General features: G+C 38.9%; 1 protein-coding gene across 3 annotated transcripts in view; it reads left to right on the top strand.

Moving 5' to 3' along the window:
- The window catches only part of KAT6A (lysine acetyltransferase 6A), a 52,806-nt gene that overhangs the window by 20,212 nt on the left and 11,499 nt on the right, over window positions 1-21,095 (top strand). For 2 of the 3 annotated variants that reach the window (XM_075174905.1, XM_075174907.1), the window contains 13 exons: window positions 3,073-3,181; window positions 3,747-3,862; window positions 4,124-4,205; window positions 4,976-5,111; window positions 6,823-7,160; window positions 8,322-8,440; window positions 11,563-11,678; window positions 13,879-14,020; window positions 15,359-15,520; window positions 16,488-16,581; window positions 17,913-18,144; window positions 19,101-19,311; window positions 20,317-21,009. In XM_075174905.1, coding sequence (XP_075031006.1) covers window positions 3,073-3,181; window positions 3,747-3,862; window positions 4,124-4,205; window positions 4,976-5,111; window positions 6,823-7,160; window positions 8,322-8,440; window positions 11,563-11,678; window positions 13,879-14,020; window positions 15,359-15,520; window positions 16,488-16,581; window positions 17,913-18,144; window positions 19,101-19,311; window positions 20,317-21,009 — 2,550 coding nt within the window. The remainder of the gene's footprint in view (window positions 1-3,072; window positions 3,182-3,746; window positions 3,863-4,123; window positions 4,206-4,975; window positions 5,112-6,822; window positions 7,161-8,321; window positions 8,441-11,562; window positions 11,679-13,878; window positions 14,021-15,358; window positions 15,521-16,487; window positions 16,582-17,912; window positions 18,145-19,100; window positions 19,312-20,316; window positions 21,010-21,095) is intronic. The other variant, XM_075174906.1, reaches the window with a different exon arrangement.

Genomic DNA, 21,095 nt, shown 5'->3' with positions numbered 1-21,095 from the left:
GTGCTTGTTCTGTTCTGTTACAGTATCACTGAGATTATTCTATATTCAGAGCAAGGAAGTGCTGGGGTTTTGGATCATGGTTTTTTTTGTATTTTTGGCAGTCTTCATTTACTTAATTATTTCTGCTTTGAATTGGTAACTTCAAAGCTAACAGAAGTGTGTGAAGTAATATAAATGTTTTTGTCATAGCTTGGTTTTCATTCTTAACCCTTCTTCTGCTTCATTGCTTTTTTTTTAATACTAGATGTAAACCTCAGCATTCCATAGTGCAACTTTAATATCACATTGGCTTTTAACTATGACTTAAAAATCAGTAAACTGTTTGTGTCAGAAAGTAAGATTTAGCCATACATGCAGGGAAATTGATGCTGTCAAATGTTCAGTCACATTAAAGTTTAACTATTAGAAAGAATAAATGTTCCTTTTTACCTTCTGTCTGAAAGACTATTACAATGTAGTTGAGATTCTCTATGAAACATTATCATAACGTCAGACTGAAATGAGAGGAAACCGAATGATTCTGGGATGTGAAATTATGTTCACTGAGTCCATTTCTGGCAAAACTGCGCTTGTCATATTGTGGAAGTTACAATTTGCTTTATTTAAAAGAAGCTAAAGAGTTTTGTAAAATTTTATTGTAATTTTCTTTATTTTTATTTTAACTGACTGAGCTAATATATGACCAAATATAAAGGATGAATGAACATGCCAAATTGGATTCTAAAGGATTCTAAACCTTTTTACTGCAACTTTGTGGTGGATCAAGATCATCTCATTTCTTTCAGAGAGGACTAGCAGATGCCTAGACAGGGATCACTGCATTCTTTAGTTCTCATGCTGATCTGCTTATTGACATTACTCAAGGAATTTTCTCTGAGCATTTTCTTATCTGAAAATGGGAATAATGGTGCTATTTTGTGTAGTATTGAAATGTGAAAAAAAAAGGCAAAAAAAGAACCAGTTATTATTTGTATGGGAAAGATGAAGGTTAGTTAATAATAACTTGTTCCAGGAAGTAGTAAGTATTCCTCAGGAAGAAGGGATTGAAGGTAAGAAGACAAGTGAATGTTTCTCAGAAGGTAGAAGGTAAAAGTAATTCCTGAAATCTTGATTCCAAAGAAATTAAAGCACTGACAGACTCTTAATACACAGTTTTTCCGCCCAGTAAACCTCATACTGACTGGAAGCAGCTAGCTGTCTGGCACCTGGAGTCCAGTCATGAACAAAAAGAGAACAATTTGTGTACAGTCAGTCCCCTCTCTGTGTTAAAAGAGGATGGGGGATCCCTACATAGCTGATTTTAGCCAACATTACTATGGTGACTATAGCTGGAAGGATACTTCCTGGCTTCCTGTGGAAGTGAAGATGCTAGTTTCCCCCTCCCACTTGGATATTAACAATTTGTATGCTTGGCATAACTATCTACAATTGTCTTGTTTTCTCCCTTTCTCAAAAGGAGCAGAAAATGGAATCCTTCAATTAACTAAACCTGTGAATGTGTTTCAGACTGAAATAGTTTGATGAGCAGTTGACTTCATATTAGTTTACACTTCCACATCATCTGGGATTTACCCAAAGGCTAAGATAAATACTTGTCTTCAGGATGAGGAATGTTAGGCTTTCATTCCCAAGTAGTCATTCCACTTTGTGTGGCTTAATTTTGAAATAGCAAATTTGCTAAGGTGTTCTGATTGTTGCCATCTAGTGGATGTTTTAAGGAACACGCCTCAGTCTGTAAGTATACTGGATCTGTACACCAAAGTAAAGATACAGTTTGAAACTTCCAGTTTCTATATTACTGTAATATAAAGCAGCCTGATTTCTGCAAGAAACTATTCTGGATATAGCTTTTGCTTTGGCTTAGCCAGAGTAAAGATTCCTTGAAGTTCTTCTGGAGTATGCTTCCATACAATAATTAACAGTATGTGCATATGTAGCAGCATAATATACTCTGAAAAAGGTATGTGTAAAATCATTAACTGTAACATGATACAGCTATACAAAGAATGTGTCTCAAAACTTACCATAATCTAACATTTTTTGTGTTTCCAGTGTTTTAAATGTGATTTTAGCATATTTTTAAATTGAATTTTGCTTACATCTTTGCTCTGAAAACTATAAATCACAGACTTGTCTTGGAAAATGCAGAATTGGATTAGAAAGAATTTGCTAGATTATGAAATCCAGCACTTAATGTTACTGGAGATAAGGCTATCCTTTCCCTCTCATTGGTTGATCAAGTGCCACTTTAGAACAATCAGTTATTGCACTTGTTACTTCTTTGAGGAGACTGTTGTAGAATGTCAGTCCTTTGGTTTAAAAACCTCCTGCTTATTCCAGGCCAAATGTATTGTTGGCTAGTTAATATCTATTTGTTATTTTGCTAGTGTTGTGCCTCATCTTAAATACATCTTTTTCCCTATATGACGTTAAACCCCCCCTGAACTTCTTCAGAAAGAGCAAACCTTTTCGTCTGCTGCTTTTGAGTGCTAAACAGCATACTCACATAATTTCTTACAAGAGAATTTTCTCTTATTTTCATTTTCATAACCATGTTAATAGTTGTACAGTTGTTGTACTTGTTCTATAATACGTTTTGTTCCAGGTAATGTATTGCAAGTGCTTTTGACGATTGCACTACTGCTTTCTGGGTACCTGGTGGGAATTTCTAAGACTACTGCGTTCTGGGATCGTCTGTGCCTTTTTTCCATAACTGCGTCACGTCATAGCTCATTGTTGACAAATTAAGGCACCAACTCTCTCTAACTTTGCATTCAGTTATGTATTAATTTATAGCCCTCTTTCCCAGCTTGTTTTTCCAAGCTTCCTCTAGCTCTGGAATTCCATTCTTTTCTCCTTTGTACCTGGGGTTATGTCTCTTGTCTTTGGAGTTCTAACTTCTATTCAGGTTACAATTAATGCAGTATTGTGTGGTGAGAACCAACTAAAATCTGAGAGACATGGTATATATTACATACTGTTTACATGTGATATAAATGTCTGTGTGATTTTGTGTACTATGATTTGCTCCCTTGATATATTCAGTGCTTTTATTGTCTGTTTTCCTCACAGCCGGTTGCTGAACCAATTCCAATCTGCAGTTTCTGCCTTGGTACAAAAGAACAAAATCGGGAGAAGAAACCTGAAGAGCTCATCTCTTGTGCTGATTGTGGCAACAGTGGTAGGTGACCATTTACAGTGCTGCTAGTCATAACCCCTCCACTTGAGACAGAAGAGCTTGGTATAGTGACTGCTACTGACCCATACATATGAGGAGTATGCATCTAATAATAACCTTGCCACTTGAGACAGAGAAGTCTAGTATAGTGACTACTCCTGACCCATACATATGAGGAGTTTGCATCTATGGCATATAATACAGTTAGTCCCGTTGAATCTCATGCTTCCAGAGGGGAGACAGTTAAGTTGACACAACTAGTTCATTTGGGTCCTGGAAGTTTCTTTAAAAATGTGGGAATGATGACCAGTTTTATCATGTTTCTCAATTCAGTTATGAAAAATTATCTTGGCGTTCTTTTGTATGTGGGCCTGCCACTTGCTATCTAGGGTATTGTTTTTGTGTTACAAGTAGATAAGAATAGAAGCACCTAAAAATAGGAGTATCTGGATAACCAAAGTTCTGCATGGGAATACGTAATTGATAAAGTAATCTCTCTGTGAGTTATCTGTAAGCATTAACAGCAGTGGAATGGTTTTACTGGTATAATTTTCTCTTTTTTCTGTAGGTCATCCGTCCTGTTTGAAGTTCTCTCCAGAGTTGACAGTTCGAGTGAAAGCCTTGCGATGGCAGTGTATTGAGTGCAAAACATGCAGTTCCTGTCGAGATCAGGGCAAAAATGCTGTGAGTACAGTGGAATGTGGACTGAATGAAGACTATATCAGTCTTGTGGATGTTCTGTTAAACTATAAAATAAAATCATTCTAGAGTCAAATATTTGCAGCTTTTGTTTGAGTCTGGTAGTTTTTCCGAGACCTGTGAAATACCATGATAGGTCTGTAGTTGTAAATTATGTGCGTGTGCTCTGAGATGGTGACAAATTAATGGAGGTCTTGATGCTGACGCATATCTAAAGAGAGATTAACTTTTATCTGTCTTCAACAGGATAACATGCTCTTTTGTGACTCATGTGACCGTGGCTTTCACATGGAGTGCTGTGACCCCCCTCTTACCAGGATGCCAAAAGGTGAGGACTTTGATGAAAACGGTAATTTAAGATGCTGTTGGAAGAGATCAGTGGGTAGAAATATTTGGTCCTCTTTTAGCTACATTTAACTTGTTCTTTACAGCATTGCTTTTCAGGTATTAGAAACTAGAGAAGGGTCAGAGCTTCACATGTGGATTTTCCACTGTCTCCTGCTTCCTGTATGTTACTGTCTGTGAAGGGTTTTGGAAAAAATCTTTGAGGTTTGAGGGAATAGAATTGATCCTTGCAGATTAAAATGATCAGCTTCCATTTGAATGAATAACCTTGTACAAAAGAAGGACTTGGGCTTCTAAGTTTTTGAAGTCATATCCATTTGGACAGTAGAGAATCCTGGAGTACAACCAAATGTCTCTTTTCTGTCAGAACACAGGTTATCTATGGAAGATTCTTCCTTGGCAGTTAGAAGAAAATTTTCCTATAGAAGGTAGTTGGAAGTAGTGTAGTCAGAAGCAGAATATGGGATAACTAATTGTGTTACTTTTTTATGGTTTTCTGATAATGTGCTACAAATTAAAGAGACTTCCTGCATGGTTGTGGGAAGTGTATTGGGGGGTGGGGGTGGATATTAACCGGACTTGAGTTTAGATTGCTGGAACATATACATAATTTTTCTTACATGTGTATGTGTAATAATTGGGGCTTTGGTACTGTTCCTACCCTTTCTGTTGGAAGGCCTGGGGCCTGTAGCTCTCCTTTTTATCCTATATAGATGTCCCTTGCATTCAGTGATAGGGACTTGTCTCTTATAGGTATGTGGATATGTCAAATATGTCGGCCACGGAAGAAAGGAAGAAAACTTTTACACAAGAAGGCAGCACAGATAAAACGACGCTATGCTAACCCAATAGGACGTCCCAAAAACAGGTTAAAGAATCAAAATACAACGTAAGTCTCTATAAGGAGGAGTAAGGTGTGAGATTCTATAGGGCAGTGGGTATTTCTGAAATGTCTGGTCTACTCTGTGAGAGGATTTCTTTTACAACGAAGAGCTTTTTGTTACTCTTTAATACAGAACTTCTGAAGAGTGTTGTGAAAGACTGGAAGTAATCTCAGTGCTTCTTTTTGCCTAGATTTTTGACTCTTTGTAATAACTTACTATCTAGTTTTGAACTATTCCTTATAGTCATAGATGAATTTTGCTGTTTGTGTGAAGTCTGTGTTGCTGGATGGCTGCTTCTTCCAGCATAATTGTTTTGCTTTGCATTTCTCGAGAACCCTTTCTGATGTTTAGAGAAACTAAGTAATCTACAATAAAGCATGTGAGGTGGTTGTTTGACATATATTTAATCTGACACTGCTACCAGAAAATATTTGGCCCCTTTCTGCTTCCATTCCACATGTTTCTGCATTGGTGGAGCACTCTATTGTGCTGGGACAGATTGTGTGGCCTTGTCATGGTTGTTGTGGGGCAGCCAGTTGTCAGGGAATTGGATTTGGGTGGGCGGGAATTCTTTGAATAACTGTTCAGCCAGAGCAATTTCCTTGAATCAAGATTGCTGTGCAGTGCTTGTTGTGATGCAGCACTATTGACTGTGCAGGGGACAAAACAATAAAGGAGCATGTCATGAGAACTTCTGTTTTGGGCCTCAGATCAGCTTAAAAAAAAAAAAAAGTTGAACTACCACTTGATTCTAACCAATAGCACCAAAGGATGTTCTGGAAAAAAACCTTATGAAGTTTAATGCTTATAAAAACATAGAGGGAATGTCTCTCTTAAATGTCCTAATTTTTTTCAGTCTGTGTGATACCTTTGCTTAGAGGAACTCCTGATATAATTCAGAGGCGCAAAAGGAAAGCTAGCTATCTGCTATTGCTGTTTTGTCTCTTTTAGTTTTTATTTCATGATTTATTCACAATTTTTTTGCCTTTGTTCCATCATTTGACTTGCAAAATATATCCACAGAATCATGCACAGATGCTTAGTTTGTCTTTTTAGGAAAAAGCAGCCTATTTCTATGCTCTGTAGCTGCAAAGATTGTAGCTAAAAACAGTCAGCTTCCTGAAACAGCAGTCGGTCTAATGCAATCCCTCTGAGAAGTGTTAAATACTCACTTATCTCAATAGAGTTTGAAAATTGAAAATTTCCAGCCTGAAAGATGGCAGCTGGTTGGAGACCAACACTGTTTTCTGCTCATTAGTGGTATAGGTTCTTAGCTAATGTGCGTCCTGCATGCATTAACTTTCTGTGTAGTTCTTATGACAATTTCCTATCAGTACGAAAACTTTGACAAATGACAAGTGTAAATGTTTAATGACTGCGTAAATTGAAACCTTCTGTGCAATGTATTCATTCTGGCTACTGATTTTAAAATTTAATGTTGTATTAAATTTGGTGAAAATCTATTGTTTATACTCAATTGCACATAATGTTCAATGTGGAGAAAAATAGTACAGTACTTCTACTGCGATGTTTAGAATCCTGACTCCTCTACGGTACGCAGGTTCTTGACTACTCCTTTATAATTAAATTCTTCAGTTCACGTTCAGCTTCTGTGTGTTTGATAAATAAATAGGGAAGTTGGTAGTCCACTCTGCAACCCAAAATAAACCACCTTACCAGATCTTCTGACCTATCTTTCCCCTTCTCCTTCTATAGATCAAAAGGCCCTTTCAGCAAAGTTCGAACTGGCCCTGGTCGGGGTCGGAAGCGAAAGATTGCTCTGTCCAGCCAGTCAGCATCATCAGAAGGGGGATACCTGGAGCAGACAGACGTCTTGGACTTCTGCAGAGATGGCAGCACCACCTTGAAATTTAACAAGAAAACCAAAGGGCTTATAGATGGCCTTACTAAATTCTTCACTCCCTCCCCTGATGGACGAAAAGCTCGAGGGGAAGTGGTAGACTATTCTCAGCAGTATAGGATCAGGAAAAAGGGTACCAGGAAATCTAGCACTTCAGAATGGCCCACAGGTAAAGATTTTTCACCCTGCCAATGTAAGTATCCTGTACACCAAGAAAATGTTCAAAGGCTAGGATGTTGAAGTGACTAGAATTGTTAGAGGCTGGAAGCTTTGAGCTGAAAGTTATCTTTGGTGCATTGAGGTAGAATACCAGTTGGAAAAAGGAAGCGATCTTAAAGACCTTTGCCTCTTTATTTATGATGGCAAGGTGTGATGAGGGATTAAATGATAACTGTGAGGTAAAATACCCTTTGGTAATGAGGGGCTTGCAGATAGTCCTAGGAAATGTGCTAAATAACGTCACATTTGAAAGAAGTAACGAAGGGAGTGGTGAATGAAAATAAGAACATCAAGATGGAAGTATGAAATGGGAAACAGATAACTAAAACCAGTCTGACAGACCCATGAGTTTCTGATCTTATGATATAGGCTTGCGTGCAAATGTTTATTAATTTTCTCAGCCATAGAGGAGCCTGCTTCATGCAGTTTGGCACCTTCTTGCTGGAGAGCGTCCCTTCTTTTGAATACAGTTCTGCTTTCCTTGTTTTCTTTTCTAGCTTAAGACATTAATCTATGATTGGACCTTGATTTAATCTGTATATTCAGATCTTTACAGTCTTGTTGAATAGTTTCATAGCTTGAATTGTTTCTAAGCAAGCAGTGGAGAATATTCCACAATAACATACAAGGTTTACAGCTTTAGAATAGTTATGTGCATTAGCCTGGCTGGTGGTGGAAGAACAATAATGTATCTTAATGCTTTGGGGGTGTGGTGAAGCGTCTTGTGGGCTTTGTTTGCTTTTTTTGTAGGAGTAGTGTTTCTTGGGTATTGAATATAAGTGTCCTGGTTTCACTTGCACCAGATGCAGCATTTAAGTAGTTGTGATCTTTGTGAGAAACGGGTATAGTGGTAAGCCATTTATCCAAAATTGCCTCATTGTTACGAATGCCTTCATGATACTGTGAATGTCTAAGTGGTGAGTTTTGGACCTGGTTAAATATATGACAATACTTCTTACATGGTTGCAAATCCAGAACTTGTTCTTTCTTTGTGGTCCCAAATCTGAATAGAAAATCCCATCAAAAAAACCCTGGCACGATGTCTGAATACAGCCAGATGATGTTTGTCGCTGCACTAAAAAGCAAGTACTCCTTTGCAAATGTAGGTGAAGACAATTTTCTCTCTCATTTATAGACAATCAGGATGGCTGGGATGGAAAACAGGAAAATGAGGAGCGTTTTTTTGGGAGCCAGGATGTTTTAACTGAAAAAGACATGGAGTTGTTTAGAGATATTCAGGAACAAGCACTGCAGGTAAAGTTAAATTTTCAGAGTCTGGCAGTAAGTATGAAATCTGTAAAAGAAATTTAAACAAACCCCACCCCAACCCAACAACAAAAAACAACAAGAAATACAGACTCCAGATAAGTCAGTCTGTTATAGAAGCTAACATGTTTGGTTTCTGCTTCTTGAGAGTAATGGAGAACTGCCCTCAAGAGAGCTGAAGGATAATGTAGAAGTGAGCATAAGAGCATCAGAGGTTAAGGTGGGCATCTAAAAGGCCTTGAGGGCTGTGGCTTTAGTTGTGTCAGAACATAGAGCTGTTAAATAGCTGGGAAAATGTGTGGACTATTAAAACAAAATATGGGACTCTTTGCTAGCAGCGTGGGTCACATAGGGCTAATTAAAACGTTCTTTTTCTAGATACTTTAACTCCTTATGGAACAGGATAGGGCATTACTCTGTGTGTCTATATGCACAGATATGTGTGTAGTGTGTGTGCGTGTATCTTTCTACCTGTACATTTCTATAACTTGAATGGTCTTGTGACTTAACTCCTTCTGAAGCCAAAGGGGTCAATTGAATTTATGCAGTGACTTCCCTGAAAATGCTTCACTAAGTATAACTGTCCTTTTAAACTTCTTCAGGTATTTGACTTCTGTTTATTTACCTATGATTCTGTCACAGACTGGTTTAATTCCACTATACTAAATAGAGTCTCTGTACCAAAAGAGTTAATGAACAATGACTTGTAATAAGACTGAACTACACTATGTGTGTGATAAAGCAGACTAAGATGAAGTGCAGTTAACTCTTTTATTGAGGTGCAAATACAACACTACTGTATAACACTGCTTATTTCAAACTTTGTCACAGGATTAGTTTTAAAAAAACTCAGCGTGTGCATCATTGAGCATATCACATATGAGACTATGGCTTGTGACCATAATTGTGTTTTAGAAAAATAACTGAAGATCTGAAATTAAATCTATGGAAATATATCCGAATAGAGAAAATACTAATCTCCAAACATCTGCTTAGAAAAAGGAGCAAGTTTGGAGATATTTATTTATTTATTTATTTTTCCCTTGTGTGGGGAAAATACTTGTTGTAGATTAAATACTTTAAATTTAAGGTGCCTAGTTGGCTGGTTTTGGTGTGGAAAGGGTTGACCAGAGTTGTGATGCAGCTGATACAGGGGCCCTGTGCGTGTACACTGAGCTAACTGCCTCACCGAAGACAATGGAAATACAGAGTGACGTATCAAAGGCTTTTGAGTGAGCTGAGGAGAAGATACTGCATGTTAAATGTTCAAGAAGAAAGTTACTCAGAGCTATCTGCAGCTAGCATAGAGGCTGAAGCAGTAGTCTGCTGTTGAAGGCTTTCTTCTAATGACTGTGTTGTGTAAACAGTTGTATGGGAGCTGGGTCTGTACATTGGTGTTGGGCATTTGTTTGGAGGAGGGGTTCGTTGCTGAAAAGAAGGCACAGGTGCAGAACTCATTGTGCAGGTGCATGTTACTCTGTTTTCCTTAAGACTTGTCAGATGCCTGTGATAATTGTGTTTGTACTGGGTGATAATAGTGATTCCTTTAAAACTACAGTGCAGGAGGTGCTTAACTGTAGATTATCATAGCTATAAAGAGCTGCCTTCATAAACTGCTCTTTTGGTTATTTGTTCTGCCAAGGAGTGCAATTCTTGTGTTGTGTGCAACCTTGTATCAGTTACCAAAAATGCAGAGGTTGTGCTTTCCTTTCTCATGGAATTCTCACAAATAGCAAAAGCTTTTAGCACCCAAGATGGTGCTTATTTAATAGTATTGTCTTAATTCTTTTTCTTAAATACTTGGGAGTTTGTTCTTGTTAAATCTAGCTTTTGAGTTGAAGTAAGATAAATTGACTGTCTTATCTAGTTTCCGTCCTAGTAGGTAGCCTAAGATGAAAGGAGAAGCCTAAGGAATAAATCCATAAACTGATGGGAATTAAAAATAATAATTAAGTGGTTGTGGATCATATGCAGGTAGTAAGCTCTGAGACTTTATTTGACTGACTATTGAAATATTCTGTTTATCTTCTGAGTAAGAATAGAAGGAAACATGAATCAGTTATTGATGGCTTTATTTGGAGCTCTTGGATTTTCATAGGAGATTAGTGTCCTTTTTCATCTAGATAGAGCTCCTTAAAATGTGTATGCCTATGATTAGAATCTGAGGTGACTTCTGCCTACACCAGTCCCACTTAGGAAACTTAGAAAAATGTTAATTTTGAACGTTACCCTTTCAAACCCTAAATCATAGTCCTGGGTATAGCTGTTTAATTCTGCTAGCATAAACTTTCATATAGGTAGTTCACTGGTACTCTTTACATTAGTTTCTGACCTCCTCCATGAAACATTTATTTATTTATCTCATTTATTAATAGCTTTGCAGTCCAGGTGGTTCATATGATAATACAAGGCCAGTGGGAATTGTTTTTCTTGAAACCAGAGCATTTATTTTCCTTATTTTTAATTCCCATAAAATGCACAGTTATTATCAGAGAGACGGGGGAAGTAAAGGTTGTATAAGTTATTTTAAAATATTGTATTTCTGTTTTTTTTCTTCTAATAAATAATTTGAGGTTTTTCTTTAAGTCTTCTGCACTCGTGATGATAAGCAGGTAGCAGTACCCTGAATATTGTTTTGGTAGATACTACTTTCACAGTAGTACATACGGTGTCAGAACTGGGAAGATACTGATGTGTTATGTTAGATACCTGAATATTGTAGATCTTAACTGCAGGAGCAGTTTGTGTGTTTCTGTTCTTGGCTGTTGAAATAACAAGAAAGGAAATAGCAATGGGACTGAAAAATGATTGTATTAAATTTTGCTGTGTACTAATTTGTATTTAAAACTACGACATGCAACAGTGTGAAAGGTAGTGGAGGTATGTGGTGTGACAATGCTTACTAATTCTTCCTTTTTGTGAATCACATGCTTGCTTGAAGTGTGACTGCTACTGGTTTTTAGTGTCAGAAAGCAAAATCTGCATCTTTCTAATTCTCTGTGAATTTGAGTAGGATGGACTGTGTAGAGAAGAATGTTTTCATTTATTTCAGCTTAGGAGCCCTTCACTTGGAAATTCACAAAAATTTTTTTTTTTTTCCCCTTGCATAGAAAGTAGGGGTGACTGGGCCTCCTGATCCACAAGTCCGATGCCCTTCTGTCATCGAATTTGGCAAGTATGAAATCCAGACCTGGTACTCCTCCCCATATCCACAGGAATACTCGAGGTATGACTGAACATTCTTCTCCTTTGTTCTGCTTCAGTGTTTATGGGAAAGCTGTACTCCAGCAGGCGTAGAAATCTTAGGAAGATTCTATCTGAATGTAGGACAGAAGTAAAATACACATAATCCAGATACTTTTCATGGTAGTTAATAGATGTCTTAAGGTCTTTTTAGGCTGAGTCAAAAAGTTGATAAGCTCTCTGCAACAACTTGCCTATGCTGTGGGCATTCGAACTGCCACAGGAATATATGTTTAGATGGATTCCCAAAGAGCTGACATATTCCACGCTCTGAGGAGCGAGCAGCCTCAGCTAAATGACATGGTGCTGGGCTGTTATTAAGCATGTAAGTGATCCGACTCTTGGAGTACATTGGTTCTTTACATATGGTATCACAGAATCGTTTAGGTTGGAACGGACCTTTAAAGACCATCTAGTCCAAGCCCCCTGCTGTGGGCAGGGACATCTTTCACTAGATCAGGTTGCTTATAAGCCCGTCCAGCCTGATCTTGAACACTTCCAATGATGGGGCATCCGCAGTTTCTCTGGGCAGCCTGTTCCAGTGTCTAACCACCCCTATCGTAAAAAATGTCTTCCTTCTGTCCAATCTAAATCTGCCCTCTTTCAGTTTAAAACCATTGCCCCTTGTCCCATCACTACAGGCCCTGGTAAAAAGTCTCTCTCGATCTTTCTTATAAGCCCCCTTTATATATTGAAAGGCTGCAATAAGGTCTCCCTGGAGCCTTCTCTTCTCCAGGCTGAGCAACCCCAACTCTCTCAGCCTTTCCTCATAGGAGGGGTGTTTCAGCGTTGGATCATTTTTCTGGCTGTCCTCTGGACTCAGTCTAACAGGTCTGTGTCTTGTACTGAGGACCCCAGAGCGGGATGCAGTACTCCAGGTGGGGTCTTACATGAGTGGAGTAGAGTGGGAGAATCGCCTCCCTCAACCTGCTGGCCACACTTCTTTGGATGCAGCCCAGGATACGATTGGCTGCCTGGGCTGCAAGCACACATTGCTGACTCATGTCCAATTTTCCATCCACCAGTACCTCCAAGTCCTTCTTGGCAGGGCTGCTCTCAATCCATTCATCCCCCAGCTGGTATTGATACCAGGGATTGCCCCCACTCAGGTGCAGGACCTTACACTTTGCTTTGTTGAACTTCATGAGGTTCGCATGGGCCCGCTCCTCCAGCCTGTCAAGGTCCCTCTGAATGCCATCCCTTCCCTCCAGTGAATCAACTGCAGCACTCCTCATGATAAAAAATAATAAATTTGTTTAGGGAATAGGCAGTTAACTGTGTATTAAATTATTTGATTAGAAATGGCTGTATACTATCTATGGGAGTCGAAAGAGAAAAATAAATAGAAATTTCACAGGAATTACTTTGATGTATGATTTTTATGCTGTATGTAGTTTAACACAGCTAAAGAAGAAATGTTTAATGTTACATGTTTTGGTATCTGAAACATTGTTCTGCTCTGATGCACGTATAGTTGTTTTGATGTTCTCTTGCTTAAGAACTTTGCAAACTGTCTAAACTGCAAACTCTCTGAACTTTAACTTGATTCAGAAAGAGGAATAATTTCTAAGGGTCATAGCTAGAGAAACAAAATTAAATAAAACTCTTCTACTATTTCATAAGAACATGTGATCTGTCATGAGGAATTACTCTCGCTCTGCGAGAAGCTACAGTATGTAAATGGAGTTAAATCACAATAATATTGGGACACTTGCATTCAAATTGTTCATGTCAACATAGTATGTAAAATGGTTTTAAAGCAAATAGATAGATAGTGTTGTGACCCATTGCTCAGGGGTACATACAGCTGTCTGTTATAAGGAGGGAAGGGAGAGAATAGGAACTATTTATCTAATCCATCCTAGTGTCACTAGCGCAAAACTGGGGGGCGGGGTTTGCTATTTTTTCTAGGATTTTAATCAATTCATGTATTTTTTCTGACATAACTTAATGTAAAAGTAATTATACAGGACATTAAACACATTTTTTAATATGCAATCATTACAGAATAAGTAAGTGCCATGACTTTAAGTGTGGTAGGGTGATTTTGCCCTGATTAGCACTTACACAAGGTCAGTATATACTGGGTTTGTTTTCATCAAGTTCTCTATCTGCAGGAGTGAGGAATTTTATACAACAGTCTCTATCTTCAGTCTTTGATCTTTCTTTATCTTTCCTTACAGGCTACCCAAGTTGTACCTTTGTGAATTCTGTCTAAAGTATATGAAAAGCAGAACTATTCTCCAACAGCATATGAAAAAATGTGGCTGGTTTCATCCTCCAGCCAATGAAATTTACAGAAAAAACAGTATTTCAGTCTTTGAGGTAAGTTAGAAAACTAAGCCACTCACTTTTATGTACAAAACAGGGTCTTTAGCACCCAATCATGTGATAAGAATCATAGAATCATAGAATCATAGAATCATACAGGTTGGAAAAGACCTCCAAGATCATCGTGTCCAACCATCAACCCAACACACCATGCCCACTACACCATGTCCCTAAGGGCCTCATCTACACGTCTTTTAAATACCTCCAGGGATGGTGACTCCACCACTTCCCTGGGCAGCCTGTTCCAAGGCCTGACCACTCTTTCAGTAAAGAAATTTCTCCTAATGTTCAATCTAAACCTCCCTTGGTGCAACTTGAGGCCATTTCCTCTTGTCCTATCGCTAGTTACTTGGCAGAAGAGACCAACACCCACCTCGCTACAACCTCCTTTCAGGTAGTTGTAGAGCGCGATGAGGTCTCCCCTCAGCCTCCTCTTCTCCAGGCTAAACAACCCCAGTTCCCTCAGCCGCTCCTCATCAGACTTGTGCTCCAGGCCCTTCACCAGCTTCGTTGCCCTCCTCTGGACACGCTCCAGCACCTCCATGTCCTTCTTGTAGTGAGGGGCCCAAAACACAGTATTCGAGGTGCGGCCTCACCAGTGCCGAGTACAGGGGCACGATCACCTCCCTACTCCTGCTGGCCACACTATTTCTGATACAGGCCAGGATGCCGTTGGCCTTCTTGGCCACCTGAGCACACTGCCGGCTGTCAATCAGCACCCCCAGGTCCTTTTCCTCTGGGCAGCTTTCCAGCTGCTCTTCCCCAAGCCTGTAGCGTTGCCTGGGGTTGTTGTGGCCGAAGTGCAGGACCCGGCACTTGGCCTTGTTGAATCTCATACAGTTGGCCTCGGCCCATCGATCCAGCCTGTCCAGGTCCCTCTGCAGAGTAGTCTGTAGACTCAGCTGCTATGATGTCTAACTTGTAATACTGCAGTCAAATAAGACCTAACAGGTCACATGTTTGCAGCAGGATAGCATACACTTCATAGCCCTAAAGATCCTCATTCTTGAAGCATTCAGTTGCTAAGAGTGAAGAACTACAAGCAAGCAGTTCTCGCGTATAGATTATTCATCCATAAAACATATGAGAAGTTGTAAAAATGCTTTTTCATTTTAGGAAAATGAATTTTAAGTTCTCTCTTAAGCTAATGAATGTACCAGTGACTTGGCTGCAGCCTTTATGCTGTGGAAGTTTAAGTCCTTTGAGATGCTACCTGTGACAGAGAAGTCTTCCTTTCATGTTAGACATTTCAAACGTACAGGGATACCCAGATGAAGCATGTCCTTGCATGAGAGCAAATGGAGTGACAAAACTTTTCCTCATTTTTGTAAGGTTGATGGCAATGTCAGCACTATCTACTGCCAGAATTTGTGCTTGTTAGCCAAACTCTTCCTGGACCATAAGACCCTCTATTATGATGTGGAGCCATTTCTTTTCTACGTGCTGACACAGAATGATGTCAAGGGCTGTCACCTTGTTGGCTACTTTTCCAAGGCAAGTATTTGAGTACTTCAGATTTGGAACTGCATTTGCTATGGTGAAAATGCTGCTTCAGAGTCTTTAAATTGTTGTAATTTAGGCTCTTGCATTTTATATAATACATTACGTAATATAGGTATAGACATCTATTGCAACCAGATTTTATTTATGTTACATTCAGAGACCACCAACCACACCAACTAATAAAACCAAGTTTCTTCATAATGTGGAATAGCATATTTTCTCTAAGGAATTTGTACTGCAGCTAGTAGCTGAAAAAAACCCAACTCTTCAAATGACTTCCCACTCTTGGTGGTGATGGGTAGTACTGTTTGTGAGACAAATATTGTTACCAAGTAGTTCTATCTCATCTTTCTTTCTGTAAATACATTGTTTTCCAAAAAAGTTTGGTGATTTTGCACCTCATTTGAAACCTTTTATTTTTTTGACGGAACAGGGCCAAGATTTCAGATAGGCCTTTTCTTAAGATTTTTATCTGTAATTGTTTTACTTATTTTTAAATAGCTCTAATTGAAGCTTTTCCTTTCAGTCTTCAGAACAGCAGATTTGAGATTGGATTTTAGTATGTTATGGTTATAACGTTTAAAGATACACTGGAATACTGCAATCTTTTTCAGTGAATTTAGCTGCCTTCAGATTTATGCTTTGAACTTTATCTGCTATGCAGCCCATGTTCTTTATTTTATCTAAGCAGAAGCTGGTAGTTATGTCAAGGTTTCGTTCTTTTTGTTTTTCTGAACTGAAATGATGGTAATAGAGTTTTAATATTATTCTCTCTTTTAAAGTCTTTCCTTGGCTCATATACATTGTTGTTCCTAAGAAACTTTGACTGTGGCTTTCTATCTCAGTTTTTGCTATAGAAGTAATTAGGGACTTGTACAGAACAACCTCTACTCTTTCTAATGGTCTCTTTTTTTTTTTTCCCCCTCCCCTTTAAATTTGCTGCTTTTTTCCCCAACAGGAAAAACACTGCCAACAGAAGTACAATGTTTCCTGTATAATGATTCTTCCACAATACCAGCGTAAGGGCTATGGCAGGTTCCTAATTGACTTCAGTAAGGAACTTTTTCTTCACTTTTTTTAGTCTTTGTCTTTTCACGTTTTACAGAAAGGCTTAACTGTGGAAGAGGATATTTTTCAAATTAAAAAACATCTCGGGACAAAGGATTTTAAAGCTCACAAAATCATCTGAACTTCACAATTTACTCTTATTGTTGGAAGGCTTCAATTCTAAAGACAAATTGATCATTTTTCCCCTAATTCTCATGTTTCCTGTGTAAGCAACTTACAGTGGAAGCTATAGGCATGTGTCAGTATAGTGTTTTTAGCAAAAGCTTACCTTGTGCATGTAGTTCTTTCTACAGAAAGCCAACCCTAAAACTGCATGGTCTGTTGAAACCTTCAGCAGCTTGATTAAGTGAATGAGTGACTTAAGGAAAAGGTAGTCATAGTTACGTTTTAATGTAGCTTTGAGAGCAACAAAACCAAACATACTTAGGCTCTGAATACTCAAACAGTTCGCAGATTCATACATAGATCTCAGCAAGTTCATGGGGAAACTTGCCACTGTAACTATATCTCTTATTATGCTGAGTGCAATCTAATATAGCCCTCCCTGTGGACATGCTAATTTTGGAGTTAATGTCCAGAGGAAAAGCCCTACTGGTATAATTATATTAGAATGACTTTGCTGGTAAATATCCTTGTGTAATAAGTTGTTGTTCTCCTGAAAATACTGGTGAAACAAAGGATCTCAATGATGTACCTTGAGAAATCAACAAATGTGGGCTATATTAGAGCAGCAGTGAGAAGACACATTTGTCAGAGGGTTCCCCCCTCCCCCCTTTGTCATACTGGGGAGGATATAACCTCTCGGATTTTATTGAACCTGTGCAGTGTATCACAGTCTTAAATTAATTAAGTCTCTGCAGATAGAGCTTGGTACTCTCCAGTGTTGCCCTGAATTTTGACAGTAGAGAATTTTCAAGAAAATTGTTTGCCATATTAGTTTTAAATGGCTAAAATATGTTTTCCCTCCGTCATCTTCAAAATTGCTGTTGCAATTGGAAGATACTCAGCAGACTGTTTGTGTACTTTAGGCTTAGTATAGTTTCTAGGTGGGCAACTGCTGCCATCTCGTGGCATTGCCCATAGCCAATGTCTGATGGCAACGTGGTTTAGAAATCTCATCATCATTGAATACAGGAGTTTAAACAAACAACAAAAAAAAATCGGCCAGACCACTCAGTGTATCCTTCAAAATTATAATCTATATCTTGTAGGCAGCATTCAGCTACTTTCTGGAAAAAAGCCTTTGTAGAAGTTGGGGTGGAAACAGAAGCTATATATGCTAATTTTCTGAAATTTTTTTCTGGTATATCTTTAGGCTATTTGCTTTCGAAGCGTGAGGGTCAAGCAGGATCACCAGAGAAACCCCTGTCAGACCTGGGGCGCCTCTCATATATGGCTTATTGGAAAAGTGTAATATTGGAGTGCCTTTATCATCAACGTGACAAGCAATTAAGCATTAAGAAATTGAGTAAGCTGACTGGAATCTGCCCTCAAGATATCACTTCCACTCTACATCACCTACGAATGCTTGACTTCCGTAGCGATCAGTGAGTACAGGAGTCCTGTTGTATTTCCAAATGGCTTCAGATGTATTTGAATGAAATTTAATGATGTTTGGAGACAAGTTACATCTAATACGCTTGATTTTATTTAAGACTTAAGTGTCCACTAACATACTTGCAAAACAGAGCAAAGAACAGCAACTTCCCTTCTCCAGAGGGAAATCTGTTCCTTTTTCCAGTCACTGAGCAGACAGTTGTTTCCCCCCTTTTCTCTGTGCCTCAAAGATGCCATTAATTGTGTGGATTAACATGGGATGCTTGATCAGTGGGATAGATCACTGGGAGAAAGGAGGTGTGTGGATATAGAATAGAGGTAGTCTGCTTGCCCAGCTGAGTGTACAAGTCAAGTGAAATACTGGGAATTATTCTTGATTTAGACCATAGCAGTTTTGGGACTGGGGTTGTATTCTGTTGTGTTTTGTGTTAAACTTGGAACTTATTTGGAAAACTTGAAGTTATTGAGAACAGTTTTATGTCCTCATTTCACAGTATACTTTAATCAGTGATATTACTCCCAGCCCCCTGAATAAAATGCACTCTGGTAGTGGGACTGTAACTTTTTAAAGCAGTCTTTTTATTACCATTCAGTATCTTTCACCTCATGTTGCCTGTTCCCCAAATGTCATACCCCTTGTCCATTTAACACATAATAAAAGTGATACTCCACAGTTGAATGTTACCCATGGAAGGATAATGGCTTCACCATTAACAAGAAGTGGCAAGAATTTAACAACGTTTTCTCAGTTTTAAGATGCTTTCTCTGGTTGTCTGACAGTACTGCAAATTGTACAATTTTAATGAGCTTTCTGTCCTCTCTGAAGTTACTCATGGCAGGACTGATTGAGAGTACAGAGGTTTTTCTGTAATATCTTATATCTGTTTCACATGACAACATGTACAGTATGTAGCCTGTTGTTGATCAGAGTATTATTACTGTTTAGATTTGTGATCATTCGTCGGGAGAAACTTATCCAGGAACATATGGCAAAGCTTAGAACTAATGTCCGACCTATAGATGTGGATGCAGAGTGTCTGCGTTGGACACCTGTTATAGTTTCCAACTCAGTTGTCTCTGAAGATGAAGAGGAGGAGACAGAGGATGGGGAAAATGAAGAGCAACAACAGCAGAAAGAAAAGGATCCAGAGACCAGCGTAAGGGTGAATCTGTTACTTCTGTGTGGCATATAGTTTACACTCGGTGCTTTTGCAGGCAATGCTAACAAGATTTCAAATGCCAAGCTTGGGCATTTCGCATAATCGTAAAAAGCAATGCAGTCATGATTAGTTTATGTATCTTTATAGTTTCAGGTTAGAAACTAAAAATAGGGAAAACATTGAGGCATAGTCTAGAGAAAGGTTAAAGACTATCTCTGAAAAGAGTAAAAAGGCTCTTTCTACCCTTAATGATTTTGGGGGGTAGGGGGACAGTATTAAAAAAAAAAAAACACCACCAAAACCAAACAACCTGCCTCCCACTCTCAAGCAACCTGGTCTCTCATCAAATTATTGAAATGGATTTAGGTTTGAAGGACCCAGTATTTCTGTAAGTGACAAATAGCATAAATGGAAATGAATCAACAAAAACTTCTAACATATTTCATGAAAGGTTTTTGCTGTGTACTTTTGCAAAACCATTAATAGCTTTAGAATTACTGCCTAGAGAGCAGTGAAGGTTTCTGAAATCTAGGCTGCTCTCTTTGAAGAGTTGCACTCTCACATCAGGTGATGAGCACTGACTAGAATACTAAGAGGCAAATTATGCGCTGTTACTGTATTTACATTAAACTAATTGTACATTTTAATGGAAAAACAGCTTCAAGTTTGTCTCGCTTTTTTCTTGAAAATTACACAAATACTGTGTTTGAATGTAGCAAGATGATGTTTGCATTCCAGCAGGCCACTGGATGGCTGCTGCTGACTGAAGTCACTTGTCAGGAAGCTAATTGAGGTATATTATCACCTGGGAGGAAAGGAGTAGCAGTTAGCGCTATTAGAATCTCGGAAAGGTCAATTCTTTCGTTATTCTCAGATTCTTAAAAGTCATTCTTGTTAAACTTTTCTGAATTCCTGCTCAAAAGCTTTTATGGAATCGAATTCAGGATAGACATGCATGCTTAAATAGGAAGTCTGAAATCTATTTGTTTTTATTTAAATCAGATGGTAAAATCTGTGTCATGGGAGAAGAAAGAGCAAGAGCCTTACTCACCTACAGAGAGTGAAAAAAAGCCAGACATTGTTGCTCCAGCCAATTCTGCACGGCCAAACAAGCACATTTTTCCCCTGGATAGTCTACCTGCCAACAGTCAGCCATCACGAAGAGGTCGATGGAACCGCAAGGGCAAAAAACTTCGGGAACCCTTTTGTGAGAAGGAGCCAATATTGCCTATTGAGGACAAAACAGCAGTTCCCAGTGGGCGATGCAGTGAATGTGAGGAGAAATCAGCAGCCTCACGAGGCCGGTGCAGTGACTGTGAGGAGAAGTCGGCGGCCGTGCAAGGAAGATGTGGTGAATGTGAGGAGAAGTCTCCAGCCTCAAGAGGCCTGTATGCTGAAGATGAGGAAAAATCCGCAGTTTCCCAGGGACAGTATGGCAAAGGTGAAAAATCTGCAATTCCCCGTCGGCGGTACAGTGAAGGTATGGAAAGGTGGAGAGGGCAGTTGAAAAAGAACATGGAGCCACTGAAGTGTAGATTCCCAGAGGACTGCGACAGATTACCCCGCCGCTACAGTGATAGTGATAGGGCAATTCTGAGGTGTTTTAGTGAGAGTAGTGAAGAGGAAGATGATGAGCCTGTGAGTCCTCGATCAAGCTCTCCACCTGTTCTCACCAAGCCAACATTAAAACGAAAGGTGTGTCCCTTATTTCTTGTTGTCTCTGACTATATCATGCGGTCTATTTTGTCAGTATGTTGGTGCTTTCTGAAGGATCGTGCAAC

The sequence above is a fragment of the Calonectris borealis genome, chromosome 27 (assembly GCF_964195595.1).
Source record: "Calonectris borealis chromosome 27, bCalBor7.hap1.2, whole genome shotgun sequence".
NCBI classification, from domain to species: domain Eukaryota; kingdom Metazoa; phylum Chordata; class Aves; order Procellariiformes; family Procellariidae; genus Calonectris; species Calonectris borealis.
The sequence above is the reverse complement of the archived record's forward strand: the minus strand, read 5'-3'. Positions and strand labels throughout refer to the sequence as shown.